The 15,284-nt window shown below is 43.5% G+C and overlaps 1 protein-coding gene across 3 annotated transcripts in view; it reads left to right on the forward strand.

Moving 5' to 3' along the window:
• Positions 1 to 15,284, forward strand: part of LOC109873828 (bifunctional heparan sulfate N-deacetylase/N-sulfotransferase 1-like) — a 129,376-nt gene that overhangs the window by 87,018 nt on the left and 27,074 nt on the right. For all 3 annotated transcript variants that reach the window (XM_031809273.1, XM_031809274.1, XM_031809275.1), the window contains exons 6-9: positions 1,242 to 1,396; positions 6,332 to 6,517; positions 10,678 to 10,806; positions 10,980 to 11,162. In XM_031809273.1, coding sequence (XP_031665133.1) covers positions 1,242 to 1,396; positions 6,332 to 6,517; positions 10,678 to 10,806; positions 10,980 to 11,162 — 653 coding nt within the window. The remainder of the gene's footprint in view (positions 1 to 1,241; positions 1,397 to 6,331; positions 6,518 to 10,677; positions 10,807 to 10,979; positions 11,163 to 15,284) is intronic.

Below are 15,284 nucleotides of genomic sequence, written 5' to 3' on the forward strand. Positions count from 1 at the left end.
AGTATATACATATGAGATGAGTATGTAAACAAAGTGGCATAGTTAAAGTGGCTAGTGATACATGTATTACATAAGGATGCAGTCGATGATATAGAGTACAGTATATACGTATGCATATGAGATGAATAATGTAGGGTAAGTAACATTATATAAGGTAGCATTGTTTAAAGTGGCTAGTGATATATTTACATAATTTCCCATCAATTCCCATTATTAAAGTGGCTGGAGTTGAGTCAGTGTCAGTGTCAGTGTGTTGGCAGCAGCCACTCAATGTTAGTGGTAGCTGTTTAACAGTCTGATGGCCTTGAGATAGAAGCTGTTTTTCAGTCTCTCGGTCCCAGCTTTGATGCACCTGTACTGACCTCGCCTTCTGGATGATAGCGGGGCGAACAGGCAGTGGCTCGGGTGGTTGATGTCCTTGATGATCTTTATGGCCTTCCTGTAACATCGGGTGGTGTAGGTGTCCTGGAGGGCAGGTAGTTTGCCCCCGGTGATGCGTTGTGCAGACCTCACTACCCTCTGGAGAGCCTTACGGTTGTGGGCGGAGCAGTTGCCGTACAAGGCGGTGATACAGCCCGCCAGGATGCTCTCGATTGTGCATCTGTAGAAGTTTGTGAGTGATTTTGGTGACAAGCCGAATTTCTTCAGCCTCCTGAGGTTGAAGAGGCGCTGCTGCGGGGGTGTTCCCTCTGCTAGGGGGGTGTTCCCTCTGCTGTTTCCTGAAGTCCACAATCATCTCCTTAGTTTTGTTGACGTTGAGTGTGAGGTTATTTTCCTGACACCACACTCCGAGGGCCCTCACCTCCTCCCCGTAGGCCGTCTCGTTGTTGTTGGTAATCAAGCCTACCACTGTTGTGTCGTCCGCAAACTTGATGATTGAGTATATGTGGGAACTCCTTCCAGTTGAAGCTGGTTAAGAGAATGCCAAGAGTGTGCAAAGCTGTCATCAGGGCAAAGGGTGGCTACTTTGAGGAATTTAAAATATATTTAGATTTGTTTAACACTTTTTGGGTTACTTCATGATTCCAAATGTGTTATTTCACAGTTATGTCTTCACTATTATTCTATGATGTAGAAAATAGTACAAATAAAGAAAAACCCTTGAATGAGTAGGTGTGCCTAAACTTTTGACTGATACTGTATATCGGTAGGTTTTCAACACCAGCACACACCCTTGCCCATGCCATGTCTGTATATATGTAGACTAGACTAAATCCCCTCTGTGTGTCTCTATGCTCCAGGTACAGATGAGGAGGACCTGGGGGATGACCTGCTCCTCTCCTATGGGAAGGAGTTCTGGTGGTTCCCCCACATGTGGAGTCACATGCAGCCCCACCTCTTCCATAACCAGTCGGTGCTAGCTGAACAGATGCTCCTCAACAGGAGGTTTGCACAGGTAGGTTGGGGGTCCTGCTCTATGCTGACTGGGGGTCGTACTGTTGGTAAAAATGAAAAATAAATCTATTTGAATGTTATAATTTCATTGACAAAAAAAAACATGGATTAAAAAAGAAATAGAAAATATATACAGTTGAAATCGGAAGTTTACATACACTTAGGTTACATACACTTAAAACTCTTTTTTCAACCACTCAACAAATTTCTTGTTAACAAACTTTAGTTTTGGCAAGTCGATTAGGACATCTACTTTGTGCATGATGCAAGTCATTTTTTTCAAAATAATTGTTTACAGACAGATTATTTCACCTATAATTCACTGTATCACAATTCCAGTGGGTCAGAAGTTTACATACACTAAGTTGACTGTGCCTTTAAACAGCTTGGAAAATTCCAGAAAATGATGTCATGGCTTTAGAAGCTTCTGATAGGCTAATTGACACCATTTGAGTCAATTGGAGGTGAACAAACTCAGTGCCTCTTTGCTTGTCATCATGGGAAGATCAAAAGAAATCAGCCAAGACCTCAGAAAAAAAAGATATTTTAGACCTCCACAAGTCTGGTTCATTCTTGGGAGCAATTTCCAAATGCCTGAAGTTACCACGTTCATATGTACAAACAATAGTACGCAAGTATGAACACCATGGGACCATGCAGCCGTCTTACTGCTCAGGAAGGATACTCGTTCGGTCTCTAGAGATTAATGTACTTTTGTGCGAAAAGTGCAAATCAATCCCAGAACAACAGCAAATTACCTTATGAAGATGCTGGAGGAAAGTATCTATATCCACAGTGAAACAAGTCCTGTATTGACATAACCTGAAAGACCGCTCAGCAAGGAAGAAGCCACTGCTCCAAAATCACCTTTAAAAAAGCCAGACGACAGTTTGCAACTGCACATGGTGACCAAGATCGTACTTTTTGGATTAATGTCCTCTGGCCTGATGAAACAAAAATAGAACTGTTTGGCCATAATGATCATCGTTATGTTTGGAGGAAAAAGGGGAGGCTTGCATGCCGAAGAACACCATCCCAACCGTGAAGCACGGGGGTGGCAGCATCATGTTGTGGGGGTGCTTTGCTGCAGGAGGGACTGGTGCACTTCATAAAATAAATGGTATCATGAGGAAGGGAAAATTATGCGGATATATCTCTAGACATCAGTCAGGAAGTTGAAGCTTGGTCGCAAATGGGTCTTCCAAATGGACAATGACCCCAAGCATACTTCCAAAGTTGTGGCAAAATGGCTTAAGGACAACAAAGTCCAGGTATTGGAGTGGCCATCACAAAGCCCTGACCTCAATCCTATAGAAAATTTGTTGGCAGAACTGAAAGAGCGTGTGTGAGCATGGAGGCCTACAAAACTTGACTCAGTTACACCAGCTCTGTCAGGAGAAATGGGCCAAAATTCACCCAACTTATTGTGGGAAGCTTGTGGAAGGCTACCCAAAACATTTGACCCAAGTTAAACAATTTAAAGGCATTGCTACCAAATACTAATTAAGTACACAGTGGGGCAAAAAAGTATTTAGTCAGTCACCAATTGTGCAAGTTCTCCCACTTAAAAAGATGAGGCCTGTAATTTTCATCATAGGTATACTTCAACTATGACAGAAAAATTAGGGGGGAAAATCCAGAAAATCACATTGTAGGATTTTTAATGAATTTATTTGCAAATTATGGTGGAAAATAAGTATTTGGTCACCTACAAACAAGCAAGATTTCTGGCTCTCACAGACCTGTAACTTCTTCTTTAAGAGGCTCCTCTCCTCCACTCGTTACCTGTATTAATGGCACCTGTTTGAACTTGTTATCAGTATAAAAGACACCTGTCCACAACCTCAAACAAATCCCAGAACCACACGGGGGGACCTAGTAGAGCTGCATAGAGCTGGGACCAATGTAACAAAGCCTACCATCAGTAACACACTACGCCGCCAGGGACTCAAATCCTGCAGTGCCAGACGTGTCCCCCTGCTTAAGCCCGTACATGTCCAGACCCGTCTGAAGTTTGCTAGAGAGCATTTGGATGATCCAGAAGAAGATTGGAAGAATGTCATATGGTCAGATGAAACCAAAATATAACTTTTTGGTAAAAACTCAACTCGTCGTGTTTGGAGGACAAAGAATGCTGAGTTGCATCCAAAGAACACCATACCTACTGTGAAGCATGGGGCTGTTTTTCTGCAAAGGGACCAGGACGACTGATCCGTGTAAAGGAAAGAATGAATGGGGCCATGTATCGTAAGATTTTGAGTGAAAACCTCCTATCAGCAAGGGCATTGAAGATGAAACGTGGCTGGGTCTTTCAACATGACAATGATTCCAAACACACCGCCCGGGCAACGAAGGAGTGGCTTCGTAATAAGCATTTCAAGGTCCTGGAGTGGCCTAGCCAGTCTCCAGATCTCAACCCCATAGAAAATCTTTGGAGGGAGTTGAAAGTCCTTGTTGCCCAGCAACAGCCCCAAAACATCACTGCTCTAGAGGAGATCTGCATGGAGGAATGGGCCAAAAAAAAAACGTTTTTATTTTACCAGTTTTTATTTTAAGTCAGTTAAGAACACATTCTTATTTTCAATGACGGCCTAGGAACAGTGGGTTAACTGCCTGTTCAGGGGCAGAACGACCTTGTCAGCTCGGGGGTTTGAACTTGCAACCTTCCAGTTACTAGTCCAACGCGCTAACCACTAGGCTACCCTGCCGCCCCAAAATACCAGCAACAGTGTGTGAAAACCTTGTGAAGACTTACAGAAAATGTTTGACCTCCATTTGCCAACAAAGGGTATATAACAAAGTATTGAGAAACTTTTGTTATTGACCAAATACTTATTTTCCACCATAATTTGCAAATAAATTCATAAAAAATACTACAATGTGATTTTCTGGATTTTTTTTCTAATTTTGTCTGTCATAGTTGAAGTGTACCTATGATAAAAATGACAGGCCTCTCATTTTTTAAAGTGGGAGAACTTGCACAATTGGTGGCTGACTAAATACTTTTTTGCCCCACTGTATGTAAACTTCTGACCCACTGGGAATGTGATGAAAGAAATAAAAGCTGAAATAAATCATTATCTCTACTATTATTCTGACCCGTTCACATTCTTAAAATAAAGTGGTGATCCTAACTGCCTAAAATAAAGAATATTTACTAGGATTAATTGTCAGGAACTGTGAAACTGAGTTTAAATGTATTTGGCTAAGGTGTATGTAAACTTCCAACTTCAACTGTGTATGTATGTGTGCGTGTGTGTGTGTAATATATATATATATATATATATATATATATATATATATATACTGCTCAAAAAAATTAAGGGAACACTAAAATAACACATCCTAGATCTGAATAAATGAAAATACTTTTTTCTTTCCATAGTTGAATGTGCTGACAACAAAATCACACAAATATTACAAATGGAAATCAAATTTATCAACCCATGGAGTTCTGGATTTGGAGTGACACTCAAAATTTAAGTGGAGAACCGCACTACAGGCTGATCCAACTTTGATGTAATGTCCTTAAAACAAGTCAAAATGAGGCTCAGTAGTGTGTGGGGCCTCCATGTGCCTGTATGACCTCCCTACAACGCCTGGGTATGCTCCTGATGAGGTGGCGGATGTTATCCTGAGGGATCTCCTCCCAGACCTGGACTAAAGCATCCGCCAACTCCTGGACAGTCTGTGATGCAACGTGGCGTTGGTGGATGGAGCGAGACATGATGTCCCAGATGTGCTCAATTGGATTCAGGTCTGGGGAATGGGCGGGCCAGTCCATAGCACCAATGCCTTCCTCTTGCAGGAACTGCTGACACACTCCAGCCACATGAGATCTAGCATTGTCTTGCATTAGGAGAAACCCAGGGCCAACCGCACCAGCATATGGTCTCACAAGGGGTCTGAGGATCTCATCTCGGTACCTAATGGCAGTCAGGCTACCTCTGGCGAGCACATGGAGGGCTGTGTGGCCCCCCAAAGAAATGCCACCCCACACCATGACTGACCCACCGCCAAACCGGTCATGCTGGGGGATGTTGCAGGCAGCAAAACGTTCTCCACGGCGTCTTCAGACGCTGTCACGTGCTCAGTGTGAACCTGCTTTCATCTGTGAAGAGCACAGGGCGCCAGTGGCGAATTTGCCAATCTTGGTGTTCTCTTGCAAATGCCAAACGACCTGCACGGTGTTGGGCTGTAAAAACACAACCCCCGCCTGTGGACGTCGGGCCCTCATACCACCCTCATGGAGTCTGTTTCTGACCGTTTGAGCAGACACATGCACATTTGTGGCCTGCTGGAGGTCATTTTGCAGGGCTCTGGCAGTGCTCATCCTTCCACAAAGGCGGAGGTAGCGGTCCTGCTGCTGGGTTGTTGCCCTCCTACGGCCTCCTCCACATCTCCTGATGTACTGGCCTGTCTCCTGGTAGCGCCTCCATGCTCTGGACACTACGCTGACAGACACAGCAAACCTTCTTGCCACAGCTCGCATTGATGTGCCACCCTGGATGAGCTGCACTACCTGAGCCACTTGTGTGGGTTGTAGACTCCGTCTCATGCTACCACTAGAGTGAAAGCACCGCCAGCATTCAAAAGTGACCAAAACATCAGCCAGGTAGCATAGGAACTGAGAAGTGGTCTGTGGTTGCCACCTGCAGAACCACTCCTTTATTGGGGGTGTCTTGCTAATTGCCTATAATTTCAACCTTTTGTCTATGCCATTTACACAACAGCATGTGACATTTATTGTCAATCAGTGTTGCTTCCTAATTGGACAGTTGGATTTCACAGAAGTGTGATTGACTTGGAGTTACATTGTGTTGTTTAAGTGTTCCCTTTATTTTGAGCAGTGTATATTGGAATGTATATTGGAGTGAAGACATGCAATTATCTCATTCCTAACAAGGTGTTGAATCCACTGGTTGTCTCTTCCTAGGAGCATGGCATCCCCACCAACATGGGCTACGCGGTGGCTCCCCACCACTCTGGGGTGTACCCCGTCCACGTCCAGCTGTACGACGCTTGGAAGAAGGTGTGGGGCATCAAGGTGACCAGCACGGAGGAGTACCCCCACCTCAAACCTGCCCGCTTCAGACGAGGCTTCTACCACAGTGGCATCAGTGTAAGGACTCAACCCTGCCCCCCCCCCCCCCCCCCCTCTCTCTCTCACACACACACACACACTAGGTTCTACTGTACGTATAAACTAGCAATTCCTGAAACTTATTCTTAGTTGGTATTTTCAGTCCTGGGTGTGTGCTCAATAATTTAACTAGAACTATTAAATTAGGCTGTTTGAAGTATTTACTCTGGTTTAAGTGTAGACAGTTGCATTGCATTGCATCTCTGTCTTTTGGGAAGTGCTGGGTATTGGAATCCTTGCGTGTGCCTTTGAAGGACAAAGCTTTGTTTTTTGGCGTGCTTGAACAACTTAGTTTAGCTGTTGGGAACAACGTGCTGAGTAGAGTGAAGGGAAGGATCAGTAGTGCTGAAGTAGTCGTGTTGCCATGCCCTAGTGTTAGAGAGAAACATGTTAGAGAGAAACAAATTCTGTCAGAGAAAAAAGAATAAAATACGTTAACTCTTATCGCTCGCTACTACAGATCGCTGCGCAAAATGTGACTGACTTCATCCGTCTTTTCACTGCCCCTCAGACAGTTTCTGTGTCTCTCTCTCTGCTCCTCCCCACACCCCATGGAATGAAGCATGCTGACAGACAGATGGAGCAGTGTGACTGATCATTATGGAAATTGCCATGTTTATCACTCTCAACAAGAGTATCTCACCGCAAATCACAGCCTTGGCAAAATCAACGAAGACAACTGCTAGCTTGTGATGTGACAAGAACATTCAAATTTTTTGACAAATGTTAATCTGTCTGTCAATGCCAATTTATGTACAGTGTCTTTACAAAGTGCAATTTTATGTCCATATGCTTGGCCTGGACATAAACAACAGCTTGCCTGGACATAAACAACAGCTTGCCTCTTTAAGAAATGTATGCTTAAATGTCTCCGATTTTAGAGCTTAACTTCTTGCGTCGAGCCATCCCGGATCCGGGATCGTGAATACAGCCTCAAGCTCATTACCATAACGCAACGTTAACTATTCATGAAAATCGCAAATGAAATGAAATGAATATGCTAGCTCTCAAGCTTAGCCTTTTGATAACAACACTGTCATCTTAGATTTTCAAAATATGCTTCTCAACCATAGCAAAACAAGCATTTGTGTAACAGCTAGCGCACCTAGCGTAGCATTTAGTGTTAGCATTTGCAGGCAACATTTTCACAAAAACCTGAAAATCATTCAAATAAAATCATTACCTTTGAAGAACTTCAGATGTTTTCAATGAGGGGACTCTCAGTTAGATAGCAAATGCTCCGTTTTTCCTGAAAGATGATTTGTTTAGGAGAAATTGCTCCGTTTGGTGCTTCACGTTTGGCTACCAAAAAAAAACGAAAATTCAGTCTTCAAAACGCCAAACTTTTTTCCAAATTAACTCCTTAATATCGACTGAAACATGGTAAACGTTGTTTAGAATCAATCCTCAAGGTGTTTTTCACATATCTCTTCATGATATATCGTTCGTTGAAAGCCTTCTCTCCCCTCTCAATCACTGGATGACTGCGTGCAGCTTGTAGATTACGCACCAATTTAGACAAAGGACACCGGGCGGACCCCTGGAAAATGTAGTCTCTTATGGCCAATCTTCCAATGATATGCCTACAAATACGTCACAATGCTGCAGACACCTCGGAGAAACGATAGGAAGGGCAGGCTCATTCCCGGCGCATTCACAGCCATATAAGGAGACAATAGAAAACAGAGCTTCGAAAATTCTGCCCATTTCCTGGTTGAAGTATCATCTTGGTTTCGCCTGTAGCATGAGTTCTGTGGCACTCACAGATAATATCTTTGCAGTTTTGGAAACCTTAGAGTTTTCTTTCCAAAGCTGCCAATTATATGCATAGTCGAGCATCTTTTCGTGACAAAATATTGAGCTTAAAATGGGCACGTTTTTTTATCCATAAATTAAAAGAGCGCCCCCTATATCCAAGAAGTTAAAGACATTTGTATTTTATTAATGTACAAACTATGTTGTGATTTTTTTTCTCTCCCCATTATCCTGGTAGAATGCTCCTGTTCTATACCCAGCAGTTTTCTGTTATTTGTTTGGTGGAAGAGTGTGATGTCACGAAGGTGTTAATTCCGATCTCGACACGTCCCTGTGAAATATTCACCGGGAACTTGGCAGAGACTCTGAGGTGTCTCTTCTTTTCTTTCTTCCACTCTCTCTTTTCCCCTTCATCAGCAGTCTGTGACTTCCGTTGGCTGTGACCCGCTCTGTGTTTTATAAAGCAGAGAGAGAAAAGCCTGGGAGCTTCAGTCTGTATCCAGCCTTTCCTTCCTTGCTTTTTCTAAGCATCTCAGTACTGCCTTAGCTGCTGCTTCTACCCCCAGCCCTAGATAGCAGAGATTACAGCCTGATCGATACACTGTGTAGCTAGTTAATATCACAGCCTGATAAATACACTGTAGCTAGTTAACATTACAGCCTGATAGATGTTGAGATTGTGTTGTTGACAGCAAGGACAACAACCTCTCCCTCAATGTGATCAAGACAAAGGCGGTGATTGTGGACTACAGGAAAAGGAGGACTGAGCACGCCCCCATCCTCATCGACAGGGCTGTAGTGGAGCAGATTGAGAGCTTCAAGTTCCTTGGTGTCCACATCACCAGCAAACTAACATGGTCCAAGCACACCAAGACAGTCGGGAAGAGGGCACGACAAAACCTATTCCCCCTCAGGAGACTGCAAAGTTTTGGCATGGGTCCTCAGATCCTCAAGGTTTTACAGCTGCACCATCGAGAGCATCCTGACGGGTTGCATCACTGCCTGGTATAGCAACTGCTCGGCAAGGCACTACAGAGGGTAGTGCGTACGGCCCGGTACATCACCAGGACCAAGCTTCCTGCCATCCGGGACCTCTATGCCAGGAGGTGTTGGAGGAAGGCCCAAAAATTGTCAGACTCCAGCCACCCTAGTCTGACTGTTCTCTCTGCTACCACACGGCAAGCAGTACCGGAGCGCCAAGTCTAGGTCCAAGAGGCTTTTAAACAGCTTCTACCCCCAAGCCATAAGTCGCCTGAACAGCTAATCAAATGGCTACCCAGACTTTTGCATTGCCCCCCCCCCCCCCCCCCCCCCCACAATGCTGCCGCTACTCTGTTATCATCTATGCATAGCCACTTTAATAACTCGACCTGCATGTACATAATTATCTCAATTACCCTGACACCGGTGCCCCCGCACATTGACACATTGGCTCTGTACTGGTACCCCCTGTATATAGCCCCACTTTTGTTATTTACTGCTGCTCTTTACTTATTTGTTATTCTTATCTCTTACTTTTTTTTAGGTATTTTCTTAAAACTGCATTGTTGGTTAAGGGCTTGTAAGTAAGCATTTCACTGTAACGTCTACCTACACCTGTTGTATTTGGTGCATGTGACAAATAAAATTTGATTTGATACACCGTGTAGCTAGCTAACATCACAACCTGATGAATACACTGTGTAGCTAGCTAACATCACAGCCTGATGAATACACTGTGTAGCTAGCTAACATCACAGCCTGATGGATACACTGTGTAGCTAGCTAACATCACAGCCTGATGGATACACTGTGTAGCTAGCTAACATCACAGCCTGATGGATACACTGTGTAGCTAGCTAACATCACAGCCTGATGGATACACTGTGTAGCTAGCTGACATCACAGCCTGATGAATACAATGTGTAGCTAGCTAACATCACAGCCTGATGGATACACTGTGTAGCTAGCTAACATCACAGCCTGATGAATACACTGTGTACAGCACCTAGGCTGAACAGCCAGTGTAATGTTTTCCAGGTCGTTCTGCTCCTGTGATTGTGTGCTCGGATGCCAATCGATTGTGTTTTTATTGTGTTTCAACTATGTTAGGACAGAGGCTTTATGTTTGGCTTGAGAAATGGGTTTTGCTGACAGCATTAAGATTTGCGTCACATTTTATTCTCCACAGTGTGATATCTAGTTTCAGGGGATAATTGAATCACCTGAGCTGTCAGTGAAGTGGAAAGAACGCATCGAAATAGTGTCACCGAGCATTTATGGCCCTGTTTGAATGTTTGTGTATTTGATTTGTTGTTGACTGGAAATCAGCAGGGTGCGGTTATATTGGGACACTCCCCACTGTGCAGATGTGTTGCTATGTAATATTGTGTTGTGTACTGTAGGTGCTGCCAAGGCAGACGTGTGGCCTGTTTACTCACACTATCTTCTACAACGAGTATCCTGGAGGACCCAAGGAGCTGGACAAACTCATCAATGGAGGGGAGCTCTTCCTCACAGTGCTCCTCAACCCGGTGAGACCAGACACACCTCCATAACATCAGGAGAGGAAGGCTCTATGGTTGCTGCTTTAGCCCTTCTTCCCCCCTCAAATGTATTTCGTGCAACAGTGGTTGGAAGTGACATTGCTGCCTGCATTGTATTGTGTGTTTCTCAATGTTGTTCTGTGTTGATTCCTTCCTCACAGATCAGCATCTTCATGACCCACCTGTCCAACTACGGGAACGACCGTCTGGGTCTGTACACCTTTAGGAACCTGGTGAAGTTCCTCCAGACATGGACTAACCTGCGCCTGCAGACCCTGGCGCCTGTGCAGCTGGCCCAGCGTTACTTGCAGATCTTTCCAGAGGAGAGGGACCCCATCTGGCAGGTGTGTGTGTAAGAGGCCATGTGAGCTGTGGGTCACTGGGTTTGTGGAGCTCGGGGACTATCATAAACCAGGCTGTCATTTTAGAGAAGGCTAGACAGGAGCTAAAGACTTTGCTTTTTCAATCAGACTCCATTGCGTCCTACAGTGCAAGTCCTTTTGACTCTGACCATTGCATCCTACAGTGCAAGTCCTTTTGACTCAGTCCCAATTGCTTCTTACAGTGCAAGTCTTATTTGGGTTTAGAGCTACGAGAGGCTGGCTCTTTGAACTGTGGTTTTGTGGGGGGAGCAGACTCAGACACTGTTTCCCAACAACACAGAAAGAAGGCGGTTTCTTTCCCTAAGACGTCCAACTGCCATCTTGGCAGTTCCTCACACTGTCAGTGTGGAGTTGTCACAGAGTGTAGAAGTTAATGTGGAGTTGTCACAGTGTAGAAGTTAATGTGTGCCAGCCGGCTCCCTTTGAAGTTTAGAGTAAACTTGTGCCTGCCTGGGTCCAGAAGTTTCTTCAACACAGCACTGTGTTAAATGTATTGGGATTAATATGATAGCCTGGTCGCCTCCATTACCCATGAGGCACTGGGGAGGGAAGGAGGTAGATAGATTTAGAGCAGTTGGTATCATCTTGACATGCAGCTAGACCCTGAGGCACATGACACCACAGGCCTTGCAGGGCTGCTCTGAGCTATCTTCCACATAGATACACTGAAGGCTTCTAACCAATCAGGAAGACCAATGAAAAGGCACCCTTCCTGATACTGATTATGGGTTCTTTCCTTAGTCCCTACAAGAAGGTACTAAGGAGCATAATTGATCAAGGGGTGATTTAGAAACCAAATGTTTGAGTCTGCCCCCCCAAACCTCTGTTAGACTAGACTGGTTGGGTTAATTTGAGCTGAATTAAAAGCACCCCTCCCCTTGGCACATTGTTGGTCCCACAGGGTGGATACAGTTGTCTGTAACCGTTGTGCCACATGTTAATACACATACACACAGGTCTCACTGCTTTACCACAGTAACAAGTCCCCTGGCCAAGTTAGTGGTAGACTTTAATTGCAAACAGACTGCCGCTATATATGAGACTGGTGTGTGTGTGTGTGAGAATAGTGTTGTACCAGTCAAAAGTTTGGACACACCTACTCAATCAAGGGTTTTACTTTATTTTTACATTGTAGAATAATAGTGAAGACATCAAAATTATGCAATCATGTAGTAACCAAAAAAATATATATTTGAGATTCTTCAAAGTAGCCACCATTTGCCTTGATGACAGCTTTTCACGCTGTTGACATTCTCTCAACCAGCTTCATGAGGTAGTCGCCTGGAATGCATTTCAGTTAACAGGTGTGCCTTGTTAATTTGTGGATTTTTTTCCCTCAATGCATTTGAGCCAATCAGTTGTGTTGTGACTAGGGCTGTGGCGGTCACAAAATTTCGTCAGCCGGTGATTGTCAAGCAAATAACTGTCGGTCTCACGGTAATGAACCGTTAATTAACATAAACACATTTAGCATCTCCTGGCTTCCATGTAATATAGCCTACACTTTCACAATAAATCCATTATTTATTTTAGACAGGTCTAAAGAAGCATGATATGGAGAAAATGTAGTCTATTTCAGAAGAAAAAAATAGCATACTCCGCATGTGGTTATATGCCAAATGGCTGTGGGCTACGCTAGTTCATTTAGCAGACAAGATTTGCTTATCATTCCATGGCATTATTTTATAGTATGAAGAATACAATTGAACAAAGTTGAAAATATAAATATTGTCTCCGAACATTTCAGGGAGTGTGCACGAGTCTATTTTGTGTTGAGTGATTAACAAAGAAACAGCAAACTGATTTGCTTAGTTAAATAAAGGTTCAATTAAATTCTCCCTAAGTGTGCTGCGCAATCGGAAGCTCTCTCTCCATCACGTGATCTGGTCTTTCTCACAGGCTGCAAATGAAGATGGGCACGTCGGGAAAGCAACTGTGCGCCTCATCCAATTTCGAGGTGCATATTGGAAGAACTGTCCACATTTACTTTGTCAGCCAACAAGATGAGTAGGCCTAACGAACAGCAAAAGCACTAGCCTATGTCAATCTACTATCCCCCATAGTACAAAAGTCGACCTACTCTGTGCGAGAAATAAATAGTCCAAACATCGTCTGGGACAGTTGTGGGATGCGATAGGTCCCAAATTAATACGACCACTAGCATCAAAACATGTTTTTTATGTGGCTGATGCAACAGATCGTTTAGCTTAAAATGTTGATAATTGATTTGGCTATTTCTTTACATTATGAGCGCAGCAATGCACACATGGCAGTAGGCTGTAAGTGTGAATGTTCCATTAGTGGACACCATTCTCAATGGTGACTGCAAATGCAATTATTAATGTAATGCTTTTATTATAATGGTGCGTTTTTATAGCACAAATTATCTTCCCCAAACTTGAAATTCACGCTCTGCTTATATACAGTTGAAGTCGGAAGTTTACACACACTTAGGTTGGAGTCATTAAAACTTGTTTTTCAACCACTCCACAAATTTCTAGTTAACAAGTCGGTTAGGACATCTACTTAGTGCATGACACAAGTCATTTTTCCTACAATTGTTTACAGACAGATTTTTTCACTTATAATTCGCTGCATCACAATTCCAGTGGGTCAGCAGTTTACATACACTAAGTTGACTGTGCCTTTAAACAGCTTGGAAAATTCCAGAAAACGTCATGGCTTTAGATGCTTCTGATAGCCTAATTGACATCATTTGAGTCAATTGGAGGTGTACCTTTGGATGTACTTCAAGGCCTACCTTCAAACTCAGTGCCTCTTTGCTTGACATCATGGGAAAATCAAAAGAAATCAGCCAAGACCTCAGAAAAAAAATTGTAGACCTCCACAAGTCTGGTTCATCCTTGGGAGCAATTTCCAAACACCTGAAGGTACCACGTCCATCTGTACAAACAATAGTACGCAAGTTCAAACATCATGGGACCACGCAGCCGCCATTCCGCTTAGGAAGGAGACGCATTCCGTCTCCTAGAGATGAACAACAGCGAAGGACCTTGTGAAAATGCTTTAGGAAACCGGTAAAAAATGTAGTCCTATATCGACATAACCTGAAAGGCCGCTCAGCAAGGAAGAAGCCACTGCTCCAAAACCGCCATAAAAATGCCAGACTACAGTTTGCAACTGCACATGAGGACAAAGATCGTTTTTGGAGAAATGTCATCTGGTCTGATGAAACAAAAATATAACTGTTTAGCCATAATGACCATCATTATGTTTGGAGGAAAAAGGGGAAGGCTTGCAAGCTGAAGAACACCATGCCAACCGTGAAGCACGGGGGTGGCAGCATCATGTTGTGGGGGTGCTTTGCTGCAGGAGGGACTGGTGCACTTCACAAAATAGATTTCATCCTGATGGAGGGAAATTATGTGGATATATTGAAGCAACATCTCTAGACATCAATCAGGAAGTTAAAGCTTGGTCTCAAATGCGTCTTCCAAATGGACAATGATCCAAGCATACTTCTAAAATGGTGGCAAAGTGGCTTAAGGACAAGGTATTGGAGTGGCCATCACAAAGCCCTGACCTCAATCCTATAGAAAATCTGTGGGCATAACTGAAAAAGTGTGTGCGAGCAAGGAGGCCTACAAACCTGACTCAAACCTGACTCATTCTTAAAATAAAGTGGTGATTCTAACTGACCTAAGACAGGGAATTTTTGCTCGGATTAAATGTCAGGAATTGTGAAAAACTAAGGTGTGTTAACTTCTGACTTCAACTGTATGCCAGTTAGGCTCTACACCCCTTGTAAAGCAGATTAATGTGCTCAATTTTAAGAATTTATTTGTCCACTAGTTGTGATCCAAGCCTTATCAAAATGTATAGGCCTATGGGCTAGGGTACATGAGGTGTGTGACTATGATTAGAAAAGGTTGCAAAATAAAGGCTTTGTTTCTTATGCTGGGAATCATTCACAAGTGATAATATATAATTCACAAGTGAGGCTAATATTGTCACCCATCAGACTTTTCTTGATTTAATCTGGTCTTTACATATACTAAATAATATATGTGTGACATTTGTTTTGATTTAGAATTTACCATTATGCACCTTAATCGAAATGGG

Source organism: Oncorhynchus kisutch, linkage group LG29 (genome assembly GCF_002021735.2).
Source record: "Oncorhynchus kisutch isolate 150728-3 linkage group LG29, Okis_V2, whole genome shotgun sequence".
Taxonomy (NCBI): Eukaryota; Metazoa; Chordata; class Actinopteri; order Salmoniformes; family Salmonidae; genus Oncorhynchus; species Oncorhynchus kisutch.